Source organism: Oryctolagus cuniculus, chromosome 9 (genome assembly GCF_964237555.1).
Source record: "Oryctolagus cuniculus chromosome 9, mOryCun1.1, whole genome shotgun sequence".
NCBI classification, from domain to species: domain Eukaryota; kingdom Metazoa; phylum Chordata; class Mammalia; order Lagomorpha; family Leporidae; genus Oryctolagus; species Oryctolagus cuniculus.
This window is the reverse complement of record NC_091440.1, coordinates 117,123,562-117,142,024: the sequence shown is the minus strand read 5'-3', so window position 1 is coordinate 117,142,024 and position 18,463 is coordinate 117,123,562. Positions and strand designations below refer to the sequence as shown.

Genomic DNA, 18,463 nt, shown 5'->3' with positions numbered 1-18,463 from the left:
CCCAAGAACAGACTTTTAAAAGGGAGTCTAGTGAGGTTTCAGAAGGAAAAGAGATCTGGAGAGAAAGCTTAGGTCTTCTTAAAGAATATCCAAGTAATCCTGAATAGAAACAGCCATTCGGATGAGGACTCCACCAGAAAAGAGGAACATGTGATCATCAGAGAGATAGAGATCATTCAATTGCTGGTTCACTTCTCAAGTGAATGCAGCAACCAGAGCTGGGCCAGGTCGAAGCCAGGAGCTGAGAACTCAGTCCAGGTCTCCCAATTGAGTGGCAGGGACACAGGTGCTTCAGCCAGCACCTGCTGCCTCCCAGGGTACACATTAGCCAAAAGCAAAGAATTAACAGAGTGAAGAGACAGCCAACAAAACAGGAGAAAACATTCGCAAACTATTCATCCAACATAAGATTAAATTCCAGAGTTTAACAGGAACTCAAATAACTCAACAGCGCTCTTTCTCTTTATATAGACACACACATATGATATCTGTACATATTATATATACTATATATTTATGTATAGCTATGTTACATACACAATAATCCAATTAAAAAAGAGGGACATTTCTCCAAAGATACACAAATGCCCAAAGAGTACATAGAAAAATGATAAACACAACTAATCCTCAGGAAATGCAATTTCAAACCACGATGAGGTATATCTCACCTCAATTAGAATGGCTATTTTTCGTTAAAGATTTATTTACTTATTTATTTGAAAGAGTGACAGAAAGAGGGGGAATAGAGACACATACACACAAATTTCAAATCAACTGATTCACACATTAAGACTCTATTAGATATCCATCTGAGCATTCTATTCTGACATTTTAGATAGAAAATTCAGGCTAGAGACAAATATTTGCTAGTGATCAGAACGGCATTAAAACTGAATGACTCCAGGATGGGCCTGTGGCCTAGAAGTTAAGATAGAGGTTGGGAGACCGGTGATGTGCTGCAGAAGGGTTAAAACCCCTATCTGTAGCACCAGCATCCCATATGGGTGCTGGTTTGAGAACCAACCACTCCACTTTCGATCCAGCTCTCTTCTAATGCAACTAGGAAAGTATCGGAGCATGGGTCAAGTCCTGGAGCCCCGGCACCCACATGGGAGACCAAGAAGAAGTTCCTAGATCCTGGCTTCGGGTCAGCTCAACTCTGGCAGTTATCTGCATCTGAGGGAACCAGTGGATCAAAGACCTCTCTCTCTGTTTCTACTTTTTCCTATAACACTTTTAAATAAATAATCTTTTTAAAAAAAGGTGGGGGAGGCCCGCGGGGGGGATACACAGGTTGGGACTATTATGTCCCATATCAGAACGCCCAGGTATAAATCCCAGCTCTAGTTTCCCATTCCAGCGTCCTGTTTAAGCACATTAAAAAAGTAGCAGGTGATACATCTCACGTGGTTGGGTTCCTGCCATATACACAGGCAATCTGAATTGCATTCTCAGGTCTGGCTTTGGATTGTTTCAGCTTTGACCACTGAGAGCATTTGGGCAGTGAACTAGAGGATGGGAGCTCAGTTTCTCAGTCTCTCAAACAAGTAAATAAAAGAACTAGGTAATTAGACCTAGGGTGAAAACAAAAGAAAACACTCTCCAATACTTAGAAGGCTGACCACAAAGAGGCCAGCAGAGCAGACTCAGAGGAATTGCCACTGAGGGATAGGAGAGGGGAGGGAATACAGAAAACACGGAAGAGTGCTAACTGGGAGCCCTAGAGAAGTCAAAAACAAGATCCTGGGGACGCAGTTGGTAAAGCCATGCCTGCAGTGCCCACATTCCATATGGACACCGGTTCAAGTCCTGGCTTCTCCACTTCCCATCCAGCTCTCTGCTTTAGCCTGGGAAAGCAACAGAAGATAGCCCAAGTCCTTGAGTCCCTGCACCCATGTGGGAGACCCAGAAGAAGCTCCTGGCTCTTGGCTTTGGATCGGCACAGCTCCTGCCGTTGCAGCCAACTATGGAGTGAACCAGCGGATGGAAGACCTCTTTCTCTCTCTTCCTCTCCTTCTCTGTGTAACTCTTTCAAGTAAATGAATATTTAAAAAAAAAAAAAAAAAGATCCTACAGAACTGTCTTCAATGCTTTTTTTTATTTTTGAAGAAAACTATACTGGTAACCACATGTACCACAGAAATGCTGTTCAGTATCAGCTATTCTATCATTAGGTTAACTTCCAGATTTCATATGATAAATACCTGAACAAGGTTCTTAACCCTACATACACATCTGAATCACTTTTTTCATAAACAGCATTTACCCACCAACTGCCCCCAGAGATTCTGGTTTAACTGGCCACCGGTATGATTCAGACATCAGTTTGTTTTTTTGTTTTTTTTGTTTTGTTTTGTTTTTCTTTTTTTTGACAGGCAGAGTGGACTGAGAGAGAGAGACAGAGAGAAAGGTCTTCCTTTGCCGTTGGTTCACCCTCCAATGGCCGTCGCGGCCAGCACGCTGCGGCCAGCGCACCGCGCTGATCAGGTGGCAGGAGCCAGGTATTTCTCCTGGTCTCCCATGGGGTACAGGGCCCAAGCACTTGGGCCATCCTCCACTGCACTCCCAGGCCACAGCAGAGAGCTGGCCTCGAAGAGGGGCAACCGGGACAGAATCCGGAGCCCCGACCGGGACTAGAACCCGGTGTGCCGGCGCCGCAAGGCGGAGGATTAGCCTAGTGAGCCGCGGCACCGGCCAGACATCAGCATTCTAATACCTGGTGGCACAGTTCATATATAAAGAAGGAATAAATACTGATTTCCATCAGCCGTCAAAACAAGATTCCTCTCATCCTCCAAGATTTCCCAAGCAGTTTTTTTTGCAATAGGGAAATTACTTTGTTTTTTTGATTATATAATAACACTATTATCCTGATGCGCAAACTGTCCATCTTTAGTCAGTGACATACTCCAAAAGTTCGTTGCAGAGGCTAGGGAACAAAATAGCTTAAGTCACACATATAGAGGAACACACTCGTACACAAAATGACAAAGGAGTTCAAGAAAGGTACCAGAACAGAACAGCTGGCTTTGGACTACAGAGAATGTCTGCAGGGAAGGAAAAAAAAAAAAAAAAAAGATCTGGGGCCGGCGCCGTGGCTCACTTGGTTAATCCTCCACCTGTGGCACCGGCATCCCATATGGGCACCAGGTTCTAGTCCCAGTTGCTCCTCTTCCAGTCCAGCTCTCTGCTGTGGCCCGGAAAGGCAGTGGAGGATGGCCCAGGTGGTTGGACCCCTGCACCTGGCTCCTGGCTTCGGATCAGTGCAGCGCCAGCTGTAGCGGCCATTTAGGGAGTGAACCAACAGAAGGAAGACTTTTCTGTCTCTCTCAGTCTATAACTCTACCTGTCAAATTTAAAAAAAAAAAAAAAAAAAAAAAAAAAACCTAAAAAGTATCATCTATTAATCAAGTCATAAAGTAACTGAACAAGAAAACTATTTCATAGCTCAACTCAGTGACTGATAACTACCACTGGTCACGTCATATGGAGAAGCCATCAATTACCAACACCTATCTATGGATACAACTACAAGATATCTAAGACAAAAAAGGATATAAAATCTAAACTCTGGTTTGATAAAATTTCTTCAAAAGATTTTTAAATTTATTTGAAAGGCAGAGTGACAAGAGAGATCTTCCATCTGCTGAATCACTCCCTACACAGCAGCAATGGCAGGGCTGACCAGGCAGAAGCCAAAAGTCAGGCACTCTAGCTGGGTCTCCACATGGGTGGTAGGGGTCCAAATACTTAGGCTATCTTTTACTACCTTCTCAGGTGAGTCAGCAGGAAGTTGAATCAGAAGCAGGGCAGAGGCCAGCACTGTGGAATAGCAGGTAAAGCTGCTGCCTGCAGTGCCACCATCCCATATGGGCAACAGTTCTAGTCCCGGCTGCTCTACTTCCAATCCAGCTCTCTACTATGGCCTGGGAAAGCAGCAGAAGACGGCCCAAATCCTTGGGCCAAAACACCCACATGGGAGACCCAGAGGAAGCTCCTGGCTCCTGCCTTCGGATCAATGCAGTTCCGACTGTTGTGGCCATCTGGAGAGTGAACCAGCGGATGGAAGACCCCCTCTCCTCCCCCCTTCTCTTTGTGTAACTCTTTCAAATAAATAAATGAATAAAAAAAAAAAAAAAAAGAAGATGATGAAGCAGAGCAGCCAGACTTGAATCTCATATAGGATGCTGGTGTCTCAAGTGGCACCTTCACCCACTTCACCACAACACTGGCAACTCCATTTTCTTTTTTTTGTTGTTGTTGTTTTGTTTTGTTTTGTTTTGTTTTTTAAGATTTGTTGTCCTATTTTAAAGTCAGAGTTACATAGAGAGAAAGGAGAGGGAAAGAGAGAAAGAGAGGTCTTCCATCCACTAGTTCACTCCCCAGTTAGCCACAATGGCTAGAGCTGCACCAATCCGAAGCTAGGAACCAGGAGCTTCTTCCAGTCTCCCAGGCGGGTGTATGTGACCCAAGAACTTGGGACATCTTCCACTGCTTTCCCAGGCCATAGCAGAGAGCTGGATGGGAAGTGGAGCAGCCAGGACTTAAACTGGCACCCATATGGCATGCCGGCAGGCAGGCGGCGGCTTTATCCACTATGCCACAGCGCCAACCCCCCGTTTTCTTTACTTGCAATTTAGGGCATGTTCTTGGTCACAAAACATGTGCTCACTTCCGCAGCACATATACTAAAACTTCAACAATCCCAAAACATATAAACAGATTAGCTATTTCAAGTCTCAGACTGTAAATAAAGTCTGAATATTTCAGATATCATATCACAAGGAAAAGTTATTTAAGTATGTCCGTGTTATGAGACTAGTTAAGTCACTGAGGAAAAGTCACAATTAACAAGTTGATCCAAGACAACTTAATGATCATAAACATGGTATTCAGAGTAAAGAAAAAAAACCAGGTCAAAGAAAGTATGTGGAAAGAAAGTAAAGCTACTGCGCTGATCCAAAAACTGCAACCATATAGTTTCTAATATGTATACATTGATCCAAACAACTGCAATACTGGCAACTCAAGCAAAGAAAAGAAATCAAAACAGTCAAGTGATATGATGTATATAAATACTGCTTATTTTCTTCAGTTATGTAAAATATTTCTAAGCTTGGCAAGGTTGATTGCCACACAGCTATGATGAAGCTTACATAACATTAATAACAAGAATTGAAAAATCACAACTTTAAAAACAGGCTAGCAATGATTTAAAGACCGCCAAAACCCTAGAATTACAAAAATACATTCTTTTCTGGCCGGCGCCGCGGCTCACTAGGCTAATCCTCCGCCTTGCGGCGCCGGCACACCGGGTTCTAGTCCCGGTCGGGGCGCCGGTTCTGTTCCGGTGCCCCTCTTCCAGGCCAGCTCTCTGCTGTGGCCCGGGAGTGCAGTGGAGGATGGCCCAAGTGCTTGGGCCCTGCACCCCATGGGAGACCAGAAGTACCTGGCTCCTGCCATCGGATCAGCGCGGTGCGCCGGCCGTGGCGGCCACTGGAGGGTGAACCAACGGCAAAGGAAGACCTTTCTCTCTGTCTCTCTCTCTCACTGTCCACTCTGCCTGTCAAAAAAAAAAAAAAAAAAAAAAAAAAGGTTGGTCAAAGTTGGAGGATGGAAGACCTCTCTGTGTCTCTCCCTCTGCCTCAATCAAACAAATAAATCTAAAAAAAAAAAAAGAATAAATAAAAATCATACTGCTTTAAAATCAAAAGTTTTTTTTTTTTTAAAGACAGAATACCGTTGACATGGTTTACTAGATTGTAGGTAAGAAAACAGGAATGGGCGCAGTGTTTTGCTCTCTGTGAGGTGTAGGCCAGTGTCAGCCCGCAGAGGGTCACTGCGACGTCGGGCCTGCTTCCTGGGGCTGTGTGTGGCTGCATGGCCCCAGACACCATGGCAGCTTCAGGGCTCCCACAGGGAGAAGTTCAGAGGCAGCTTGTGGGGGGCTGACATTCTGGTGGGAATGGAACAGAACTGCATAGAAGTGGACGTAAATAAAGGGATGGAAAGGCTAAAAAGAAAAAAGAAAAAAAAAACACAAAACAGTAATGACAGGGCCAATGTTGTGGCACAGCAAGTTAAGTCACCACGTGGAACCCCAGAAGCCCATATCAGGGAGCTGGTTCAAGTCCTGGCTGTTTCACTTCCAATGCCAGGTTACTGCTAACGCACAGCTTGGGAGGGAGCAGGTAACGGCTTAAGTAATTGGGTTCCTGCCACCCATGCTGAAGACCTGGTTGGAGTGCTTGGTTCCTGGCTTTGGTCTGGCCCATTCCCAACTGTGTGCGGTCATTTGTGGAATAAACCATTGAACTGAAGAATGCTTTTTTCTCTCTCTGTCACTCTTTCGAACAAATAAAAATAAATCTTATAAAAAAAAAAGGAAAGAACAAGACTTCATATTTATTTGCTTTATCTGCTGTAATTCCACAAAGAAATATTAGAAGAAATCACAAGATGGTAGTTAACAGTAATTACAGATTTGATGGGAAAGAAGGTATAGGAACAGGATAAGGGGCAGGACTTCTCAGTGTAAACAGTTTTTTTAATAAAACTGTTTTATTTAACTCAACTATTGCCTTTCCAAAAAATATTAAGTAGTTTTTAAAAACAACAACAATTACCTCATTTTCTAACAAAACCAAAGGGAAGTATCTGGCACATTATTTACATTCCAATAGGTATTAAGGTTTTAACAACTCTTAAACTTCTTGGAACACACAACTTCATGGTGCATGTGTTCCATAATTAGAAACCAAAATATTTTGAATTCTTAATGAAGATAAATAGAAAAAATAATTTTTACAGAAACTTCTCTATGAGGATTTCCCAGAACACATCTACTTGACAAAGTGACTTACAACTAAGTAGTCATAGGACCTCAAAATTGAGTGGAAAAAATCAAAACCCTCAATGTTCATACAACAGTGCTATTTGCTACTAAGACTGAAAGCACGGGGGGGGGGGGGGGGGGGGGAGGACACACGGGACATAAGACTAACAACATCCCAGTGACTACACAGAGGGTGCTATAAGTCACTGATCCACCCACTATTTTGAAGACACTAATTTAACAAGCCACTTCTGCTCTTCAAACTAAGAAATTTTATTATCTTCACATCTCCACTTATTTTTGAGATTCCACACATTTATAAGAAGTTAAAATAAACAGTTCTTTTAAAAGGTTTTAGAAGAGTGAAAGCATGGCCCTTAAGAAACACATTCACTTTAATTTTAAAAACTCTTCAAGCACACATACTCACTCACCTTGAAAGGTTTGTCTCCACTGTGCGTCAGCATGTGCCTCTGTAGCCAACTTTGACTGGTTGATGGAGTGTTATATACTTTGCAACCTTTCCATAAGCAAACAAATACCTGTTAAAACAAGAGCCATAATAATTTTTGTCATTTATCTCTACAAAGAGTTTGAGTCCTTGTAAGTTCAAATGAGTATGTTGTTAAGTCTTCAACTGACAAAAAGAGCCATTTAATGTATGAGTTATCAAAAGGCTGAATACAGTTGAACTTTTTGGACTTGTCAATATGAGGCAGTTTCAACCCCACCCTTCCCCCACCCCCACAGGCTGCTGACCACTCCCTCAATTAGGAACTGACATACTAATCACAAAGTGGCCTTCAGAAGGGAATATATACACCAAGGAACTGGAACTATAAGCCTTCATTTACATTTTTATATTTACTACATAACAGAACTTATTATTTTGATTTCTTCTTGCATATATACTAACATTGTTTATTCTTAAATTTCTCTTAATCATCTTAATTATGAAGCGGAATTCAATATAAAACATTAAATTACCACAGTGGCAAAAAAAAAAATCAATAGGCATAACCTATTCCATTACCATAACAGATCCACATTCTTAGGGTCAGGCAACTAACTAGGTTTGAAAACCATCAAGACCAACATTACAATCATTATTATCTTCCAACTAGTGAGACCAACTTTCATATTTCCAACAAACTGAACACTGAAGACAACTCCTTCTGAATCTATCACAATTATTACTTCCAAAGAACCATTTAAGGCCTTAGTTCTTTCCTAAGGTAAGAATAATTTTATGTGGAGTCACACTTAGACGACCTCAGGGTACTTCAGGTAGAAAACAAGGATATACCCAGAACTGAGGACACATTTTTTAGACAGCTGAATAAAAACAGCTGTAATAAAAATTTTAAAGAGAAAAGCAACAGTCTGTAAACAAATAATGTAGAAAAATTTTTATTGAAAAGCTAAACCTTTTATGTCTAAAAAGACAACACCAATATCACAAATTGACATGGCTGTTTAGAGTATCATTACACATCTTGATTCCACAAGACTTGCTATTTTCTTATAGATAAGCAGACACAGGAAGTCATTTCTTCTCACTCTTCATAATCAAAATTTCTGATCTTGGCATGAATCAATAAAATAAAACTTGAGATACTCAGGGTTAAACATTACTTTCAAAAATAAACCCAGAAAAACAAAAATTCCAAAAACTATATTTATATGCTACATGAATGAATCCAATACTGTTTGATAATCAGTGCTATCAATTTCCTGACTATATTAAATTCAGTGGATAGTGAATTTTCAATCTGAGCAATTAACAGGTTATCAGAGGTTGGTTTTCTCTAGAGTCATATCAGACAAAAAGAACTACCTTAAATCAAGTATGCAGTCACAAAATTAATGTTACTTTTAAAACCATAAAGAATTCTACTGAAATAACTAACAAGTGACCCCTGCTTTGCATTACTCTCAAATCAAAGAGGTAGGGGCACAGGTTGTGGCACAGGTTAAGTTGCTGCTTGGGAAACCCGCAGCCCTTACCGAAGTACTGGTTTGGGTTCCCACTACCCCACCTCTAACTCAGTCTCCTAATGCATCCTGGGAGGCAGGAGATGATGGCTCATTTGCCTGGGCCCATAGCACCTACATGGAGACCAGGATGGGGTTCCAGGCTCCTATCCCAGTCCCAGCCATTGTAGCTATTTGTGAAGTGAACCAGCAGATGGAAGATCACTAGATCAACCAACCTCTCTCATTCTGCTTTTCCAGTAGATGAAAAGTAAATAAAAAATAAAATTTACCAAAAAAAAAAAAGAAAAAGCAGAACTTTGTTCCTTCTACATAAACACTGCTTCTACCTAATTTACCCCACATTTAGGAGCAATAACAATCTCTGACATCTAAATTTTTTTCCCTGTAAAAATCTATTTTTTTTTCTTATAAGCAAGCATGATTATGGAGGCAATGGCAGCTTTATAATACCATCAGATATAGCCTTACATATCGAGTAGTTATGGTCTAGACCAGGGGTAGGAAACCTTTTTTCCACTAAGGGTAATTCGGATATTGGTAACATCACTTAGGAACCACCCAATAAATTGACTGAATTTCGAGTCCTGCTTGGGGCCATCTTGGCAGGGCCAGACCAAATAGTTTCCCAGGCCTTATAAGGCCTGCAGGACAGACTTTCCCACTCCTAGTCTAGATGGAATAATGTCTAGTGACACAATGAAAGCAGTACCGTTCGGATTCAAAACCTTTAAACCTAGCGAACTCTATAGATGAAATCACTGCAGACACAAAGTTAACTATGTTTAACTACCTTTGAGCAAATTACTTAAAAATTAATTGGACGCAGAGCAGGGGAGCACTTAACTGCCACAAGACAGCCTTGAGACAAAACCAGCATGAAAGATCCACCGAGGTATCTACAAAAATGACAAAACTGTTCAAAAAGCTGAAATTTCCAGGGGCCAGCACGGTGGCACAGGTAAAACCGCCACGTGCAGCGCAGTCATCCCATATGGGCACTGAGTTCCAGCTGCTCCACTTCTAATCCCGCTCTCTGCTAATGGCCTGGGAAAGCAGTGAAGGATGACCCAAGTCTTTGGGCCCCTGGCACCGTGTGGCTCTTGTCTTTGCATCTGCACAGCTCCAGCCATTGTGGCCAATTGGGCAGCAAACCAGTGGATGGAAGACTTCTACCCTTCTCTCTGCTCTGCCTCTCTGTAACTCTGACTTTTTTAAATAAATAAATCTTTGAGGGAGAAAAAAAAAAAAGCTGATACTTCCTTTCCTAACCTGCTAAGGAAGGCCTATGATAAAATACTTTTAAAAACTATACTGGGGCTGCTGCCTCCAACACTGGCATCCCATATGAGAGCCAGTCCATTTCCCAGCTGCTCCTCTTCCAATTCAGCTCTCTGCTTATGGCCTGGGAAAGCAGTGAAAGATGATCCAAGTCCTTGGGCCCCTGCACCCACATGTGAGACCAGGAAGAAGCTCCTGGCTCCTGGTTTCAGATCGGTGCAGCCCTGGCCATTGCAGCCATCTGGGAGAGAACTGGAGGATTGAGGACCTCTCTATCTGCCTCTGCCTCTAATTCTGCCTTTCAAATAAATAAATGGGTATTAAAAAAAAAATCCAGCTCTTTCCCTTTATATCTATGTAAGCATGGAAGAAGTCTCTTTAATTTTCCAACAAAGATACTGTGAGTACATACTTGGTAACTCCAAAATACTACAAAAACACAACATATTCTCACAGAAAGAGTAGTCAAAAAGAAAATGTTGGTTTACATTAGACACTGGATGTCCACTCTCAAAATAACTGCCATCAGTGGAGCCAGCACTATGGCACAGCAGATTGATGCCCTGGCCTGAAGTACCGGCATCCCATGTGGGCACCAGTTCATGGCCCAGTTGCTCTACTTCCACTCTGGCTCTCTTCTGTGGCCTGGGAAAGCAGCCGAAGATGGTTCAGGTCCTTGGGGCCCTGTGCTCGCAAGGGAAACCAGGAAGAAGCTCCAGGATCCTAGCTTCAAACTGGCACAGCTGTGGCCATTGCGCCCCATTGGGGAGGGAACAAGCGGATGAAGGACCTCCCTCCCTCCTTCCCTCTCCTCTCTGTATAACTCTTTCAAATAAATAAATAAACCCTTAAAAAAAAAAAAAAAAAACTGCCATCAGATTTTTCTGCCAGACTGTCCGTGTAGGGGTGTGGCAGGACTGGCGGGGGCGGGGGGGGGGGTCATCACAACCAACGAATCCATTAAGTGTATTTTCTTTAACTGATTATTTGCAAGACAGAGCTACAGGGAGAGGAAGAGAGACAAATAAATTAATAAATTCCATCTGCTGGTTCACTCCTTTAATGGCTGCAAAAAGGGACTGGAGCCTGGAACTCCATCCAGGACTCCCACGTGGGTACTGGGGCCTAAGGGCTTAGGTCATTCTCCGTTGCCTTCCCAGGCACAATCCAGAGAACCGGATTGGAAGCAGAACAGCTTGGACTCGAACCGGCATCTATATGGGTATCAGCCTTCCCCTAGAATATTTTTAAACAATCAATCTTCTTATTTCAACAATGAGGTAACCTAAGATGTATGGGTCTAAAATGCTAAGCTTTCTGCTAAGAATTCTGAGTTTTGCTGGGTTGGGTCAGTTTTACCTTCTAAATGCTCAACATGAAGCAGACTTAGACAAACCTGAGAACCAAAGTTAGTCTTATTCTCCTTCACTTATATGGCCCATACCAGCAGAACGTTATGTGATAAAATACAGATAAACACATTTCCATTTATCTCATCACTAACACTTCAGACCTGAAGTGTGCAAGTGAATACATTCAAATACTCTGTAAATGAAAATCCAACAGCAGAGGAATGCTGCCTAACCAACTAGACAGAAGTCTAAGGATACATAAGGAAATTCAGTTATTAATGAATTAAAACCAGGCAAAAGTATTCTAAATGCAGAGCAGGTAAGCAGTTTAATTTACAGGTCAAATAAAATAAAAGATTAATTATAATTAGTAATTAGATTCCTTTGGCAGTAAACTGACAAAAAAAGATATGCGATAATAACATTTAATATCAGTAAAGGGATGAGTACATGACTCATGGTAACTTTAAGCTTGAATATTTCTACGAAAATAAATGCTTTACAAGACATAAGTACACCAAAGAGAAGCAAAAGAAATTTTTGATTCAATTATTTTGTTTTGTGTCGCTTTCTTCAAGATGCAAAAATGGGGGCCAGTATGGGGGCACAGCGGGTAAAGCTGCCACCTGCAGTGCCTGCATCCCATATGGGTGCTGGTTCTAGTCATGGCTGCTCCTCTTCCAATCCAGCTCTCTGCTATGGCCTGGGAAAGCAGTGGAAGATGGCCCAAGTTCTTGAGACCCTGTACCAGTGTGGGAGACCTGGAAGAAGCTCCTGTCTCCTGCCTTTAGATTGGCACAGCTCTGACCATTGGAGACAACTGGGGAGTGAACCAGTGGATGAAAGGCCTCTCTCTCTCTCTCTCTTTGTAACTCTTTCAAATAAGTAAATCTTTAAAATAAAAAAAAAAAAAAGATGCAAAAGTGACAAGTATGTTTAAAAATAACAAATCTTTTATCAATTGTATCAGTCTTAGCCATATTAACTACACTGACGCTTTCAATTTCCTCTATTAAATGATATTTAATGAAGAAAAAAATATTTAAAATGTTCAACTGTAAGAATAAAGTGTTTCTCAAAAAGATATGACCAAGTTCATGCTGTGCTTAGGACTTATCAGACTGCCAATCAAAACCCCAAATGACCTCTTAAGGTTGCCTTCACATACTAAGCAGCATTCCCACTTAATTTAAAAATTTAGTACACATATGTCATTTTATAAAATATTTAACAGTGACTGGCCACATTTAAGACTTCAAATAATACTTTTATTATCCCACCCTAGGCCTAAAAGATTCCTCCTTCCACCCTCCAACAACAACAAAAAAAACCACACTGAAGAATATATAAAATGAGACAAATAAATCCTGTGTTAAGAAACCTGATTTCTTTCTATACCAATTTTTGTTTTAATTCACGAAAGAACAAAGATAGGGGCACGTATTCACTCTCACCGTTAAGATGCCAATACCCTACACAAGAGTTTATGGGCTAAAAACCCAGCTCCTGCCTCTAACTTCCTATTAAAGCAGATCCTGAGAGGCAGTGGTGATGGCTCTACAGTAACTGGATTCTTGCCATGCATGTGGGAAAAATGAGGTCCTAGATTCTACTTTTGGCTCAGCTCAGGCCAAGTCACTGCAGGCATTAGGGGAGCAACAGCCAGTGGGTGGGAACTCCCTTTCTCGGTCTCTCAAATCTCTTTATAAAAAAAAAAAAAAAAAAAAAAAAAAAAAAAAAAAACTCCAAAACACTAATGAATCTTACATTGAACTGCAAAGTTACTACAACATGAAGTTCCTCACCCACCCAATCTTAGGTATATAATAAGCAGACACCAGTATCTGAAATCTGATTACTGAAATAGCTCCCAAACAAGTTGTGGGAATCTAATAACATACAGAAGCATGGACCAACAGTACAATTCTATTAAACTGAATACAAAAGGATAATAAATTTTTATTTTGCATACTTTTCTTAAGTTGTAAAAAACATTCTCGTAATCTTTTTACAAAATCATACCCATAATTTGGTGTTTAAATACCTTCATTTTAAGGCAGAAACAAGTATCTACTTTAACATGGAAAATTAGGAAAAGGTAAATTTGACTTTAGTTTCCAAAGTCTACATACAGACTACAACATGCTGCTTAAAGAAGGAAGCAACATTCCTAAGCAATTGTATGATGATTTTTCTTGTTTTTCCCAGGGTGAAGATTAGTGTCGAATGAGAAAAAGAACAGGAATTAATACAGTATTTAGACCTTGCTAACTTATTGATCCAGTAACATTGTCATCAATCAGTAATTAGAAGCACAAAATTTAGGTTTAGAATTTTTTCAGGGCCAGTGCTGTGGCGTGGCGGGTAAAGCCATGGCCTGTAGTGCCGGCATCCCATGTGGGCGCAAGTTCAAGTCCAAGCTGCTCCACTTCCTGACCCAGCTCTCTGCTATGGCCTGGGAAAGAAGTAAAGGATGGCCCAAGTCCTTGGGCCCCTGCACCACAGGGGAGACGCAGAAGCTCCTGTCTCCAGATCAGCACAGCTCCAGCCGTGACAGTCAACTGGAGAGTAAACCATCAGATGGAACACATCTCTCTCTCTCTCTCCTCTCTGTGTAACTCTGACTTTCAAATAAACAAACCTTTAAAAAGAAGTAAATATTTAAAAAAAATAAAAATTTTCATCAGTTTCTGTTCCATAATGACAGTTTAAAAAAAGAAATTACAGGTGCTGGCACTATGGCACACTGGGTTAATACCCTGGCTTGAAGCGCTGGCATCCCATGAGCACCGGTTTTAGTTCGGCTGCTCCTCTTCTTTTTTTGGACAGGCAGAGTGGACAGTGAGAGAGAGAGACAGAGAGACAAAGGTCTTCCTTTGCCAGTTCACCCTCCAATGGCCGCCGCGGCCAGCACACTGCGCTGATCCGATGGCAGCAGCCAGATACTTATCCTGGTCTCCCATGGGGTGCAGGGCCCAAGCACTTGGGCCATCCTCCACTGCGCTCCTGGGCCATAGCAGAGAACTGGCCTGGAAGAGGGGACACCGGGACAGAATCCAGCACCCCGACCAGGACTAGAACCTGGTGTGCCAGCACCGCAAGGCGGAGGATTAGCCTAGTGAGCCGCGGCACCGGCCCTGCTCCTCTTCCAATCCAGCTCTCTGCTATGGCCTGGGATAACAGTAGAAGATGGCCCAAGTCCTTGGGTCCCTGCACCCACGTGGGAGACTTGGAAGAAGCTCCTGGCTCCTGGCTTCGGATCAGCACAGCTCTGGCCGTTGTGGCCATCTGGAGATTGAACCAGCAGATGGAAGACCTCTTTCTCTCTACTTCTCTGTAACTCTGTATTTCAAATACGTAAAATAAATCTTAAAAAATAAAAATAAAAAAATAAATTACAAAAATAAAATGATCAACCATCAAAATCAGTATTCTTCACTTACATGTAGCCTACAGAAATAGGGTCAGACACAGAAACAGAAAGGAAAACACTGGATATCAGGGGCTGATGTGAAGACAGAGTAAGTTTTCAAATTCTCAGTCACATTTTATCACAGAAAAGACTGGAGTGAATTTTATGCATTTCTTTGATCCTTTACAACTATAGTTTAGCAATTAATATCCTTTAAAAATCTGTACTCTTTTCTTTGGTCAAATAGTGTTTTTCTTAAAATTAGCCAAGAAATCTCATAACTTGTAATAAAGTAATTACTCTGAGTAAGGGTTAAACAAATGATAATGATTTTCAGTTTAGCAAGATTATATCTAGGTAGAAATACTACAATTTCATGCCTACTTCTGTAATATAAATAAGGTATATGTAGTGGCAAATATTATATGACACGTAATTTAGAAAATTCAGCCTATAACTGCATCTTTTCTACAAATCTGTAAAGGGCTGAGAACATTCTCATAAGGCTATGTGCCAACTCAATCTGTTGGAGCCAAGACTTCTGAGTTACTGAACGTAAGATTCTGCTATACCTACTAAGAGATTTCCAGGGACCTATATAATCCATGAATCTATATATGGCTACTAAGTGACAAAAACAAAGCATATGTATTGGCTCAAAAGTGGTATATACCAAGTGATACCAAGCACTGGTTCACAAAAGGCAGATCTCTAACAACCAGGCAATCAAGTCAGTAAAACAATTCGTACTAAATATCTGACATATGGGGACTGAGAGTCAAACTAAACACTCTTTAAGTACTGATCTGGGTTTTACAGTGAAAATGCAGTATGAAAGACAAAGTTCATTAACAGACATTGGGGAAGTATCACATTTTTACTGAGTTACTCAGACATCATTCATATTAAATTTAATAAGACATCTATCTCCTCCACCAAGTTTGAGTAAGATTTCTGACATGCTATAAGATAAAATGGACAAGTATTTCTGAAAATTTAAAAACATTACAACTGATTAAAATATTAGGGCTGGGGCCAGCATCTTGGCGCAGAGGGTTAAGCCAGCACCTGCAGTGCTGACATTCCATATGGATGCTGGTTCAGTCCCAGCTGCTCCACTTCAGATCCAGCTCTCTGTGGGAAAACAGTGGAGCATGGTCCAAGTACTTGGGCCCCTGCACCAACGTGGGAAACACGGATGAAGCTCGTGGTTTTGGACCAGCCCAGATCCTGCTGTTGCAGCCATTTGAGTGAGGAGCAGACCAGAGGATGGAAGATCATTCTCTGTCTCTGTCTCTCTTTCTGTAACTCTGCCTTTCAGATTTAAAAAAAAAAAAAAAAAAAAACAAAACCTTTTTTTAAAAAAAGATGTTTACATGGCTGCATGCTTTTTTAAAAAAGATCATATGACCTAAATATCAATATAATCTTTGAAACAGTTACTTAAACCATGATGATTTTAACCATTTTAGTGTCTGTGTATAATGACAGTAAGTTGAGGCATGACCTAATAATTTATCTGTAATTACAACAGAATATAAATTTCTGGAAAACATACTACAAGACAAACCTAGGTGAAGCCAAAAAAAAGTATAAATTAGTACTTTGGCCCATTACATACTGACTCACTTAATTTCCTAAGCTCTTTATACACTATCCAACAAAAGTTACTTGAGTGAGTGAACATAATTAAATGTATTCATGAAAGGGCATGGACTGGTACTGATTAAATCAGAGCTTTCTGGGCGAGCTCTGGCAAGACTGGGAAAGATGATTAATTCTCACTCCCAGATAATGAGTTCAGGTTGTCATTTAAGAGTATGGCACATTCCAATTCTGTTACTATCAGTTTCTTCAGGTAACTTCAGCATCAGATCATCTAGGACTCTCTGACAAGGGACATCCAGGACATAGTTAATTCCTAAATGCTCTCAATTCAAAACATTAGAACTGTGAAATAAATCATGTTCATTTATAATATTTCTACTAATTTTAGAAAATCTAATTTCCTTTTTCTTTTTTTAAATATTTGTTTATTTTATTTGAAAGGCAGAATTATGAGAGAAGGGGACAGAGGGGTCTTTCATCCACTGGTTCACTCCCCAAATAGCCACAGCTTAATTGGTCCAAAGCCAAGAGCTAAAAACTTCTTCCAGGTCTCCATGTTGGGGCAAAGAAAGGCTAAGGCCATACTCGGCTGCTTTCCCAGCAGGGAGCTGGATAGAAGTGGATTAGCCAGGATCCAAACCAGTGCTCATATGGGATGCTGGCACTGCAGGTGGTAGGCTTCACCTGTTAGCCACAACACCAGCCCCATTATCACCTAAGGACAAACTGAAGTCCAACACGTAATACATCCTACTTTCATTTGATTCTATCAGGTTTGTAAGATGTAATTAAAAGAAAACGGTTATTTGAATATATAGTCTACATAAAAATAATCCCAAATTACTTTCATGAAAAAAGCCTAACTAGCAACTATGAGTTAATAAAACTAATGACAACAGGTGGTGAATAAAAGAAATGACAAAACCAACCCCTCCTCGCTGACCATCTACATGTATGGAACGGATGTGATCTGCCAGATCTGGGCTAGAGTTGAAGCAAGCCTGGCACTGGTCCCAACAACAATTATAGGCAATATTTTTGCTTGAAGAAGTAGTGCTTCCTTGTCCATTCATCATTGCTGGAGTTGAACGCCCACTGGAAATTGTGCTGTCTACATCCATTATAGTACTGCTTATGCTACAAAAGAAGAAAAAAGGCTGTGTTATTCCTAGAAATTCACTAATATGAATATGATCTTATAAATATTTAATTAAGATTACCACTTGACATTCTACTCCATATAAACAGAGCTTACCAACCATAATCTCCACTAGAAAACAACAGTTGGCAGTAAAGTACAGATCAAGTCAGAAACACAACAGTTCCTCAAAACAGACATGTAATAATTTAAGCAACTTTTAAGCGCAAGAACTCCCCAATATCATACCCTAAAAAAGCGAACAACGCGCACACACACACAAAGCTTATCATACCTCATCCCTATGATAGTTCTGAGTAGCATCAAATAATTATTTTCAGCAGTAAACAATTCAGAATCTGTAAACCACTTGTTGACCTGAAATCTTAACTTCTATTCATTGAACTGAGAAAATTGTGCCATATCCTACCTCAACCCATCTCAAAAGAATCATGAAATTTTGTTTAAAAAAAAAGCAAATTTGGTTCACTTAATTTTCTGATTTTACCAAAACCCAAATAGTCTTTTCTGATCCTCAATTTTTTTTTCATTAATCTCTATTCACCAATAAAGACTAAAAATGCCAGCTAATCTTTTACTTTTTATTTGAAAGTCAGAGTTACAAAGAAGGAAAGGCAGAGAGGCAGAGAGACAGACAGAGAAATCTTCCATCTACCATTTTACTCCCCAAATGGCCGTGATGGCCAGAGGTGGGCTGATTTAAAGCCAGGAGCTAGGAGCTTCTTTCTTCCAGGTCTCCCACATGGGTGCAGGGGCCCAAACCCTTGGCCATCTTCCACTGCTTTCCCAGACACGGGGAGCTGGACTAGAAGTGGAACAGT

At 40.9% G+C, this 18,463-nt stretch overlaps 1 protein-coding gene across 9 annotated transcripts in view; it reads right to left on the bottom strand.

Moving 5' to 3' along the window:
* Nucleotides 1-18,463, bottom strand: part of AEBP2 (AE binding protein 2) — a 170,397-nt gene that overhangs the window by 123,261 nt on the left and 28,673 nt on the right. For all 9 annotated transcript variants that reach the window (XR_011379009.1, XR_011379010.1, XR_011379011.1 and 6 more), the window contains 2 exons: nt 17,413-17,620; nt 7,270-7,377 (listed from right to left, as the gene is read on the bottom strand). Coding sequence is in view for 6 of the 9 variants with exons in the window: in XM_070049445.1 (XP_069905546.1) it covers nt 7,270-7,377; nt 17,413-17,620 (316 nt within the window). In the remaining 3 variants the exon portion in view is untranslated. The remainder of the gene's footprint in view (nt 1-7,269; nt 7,378-17,412; nt 17,621-18,463) is intronic.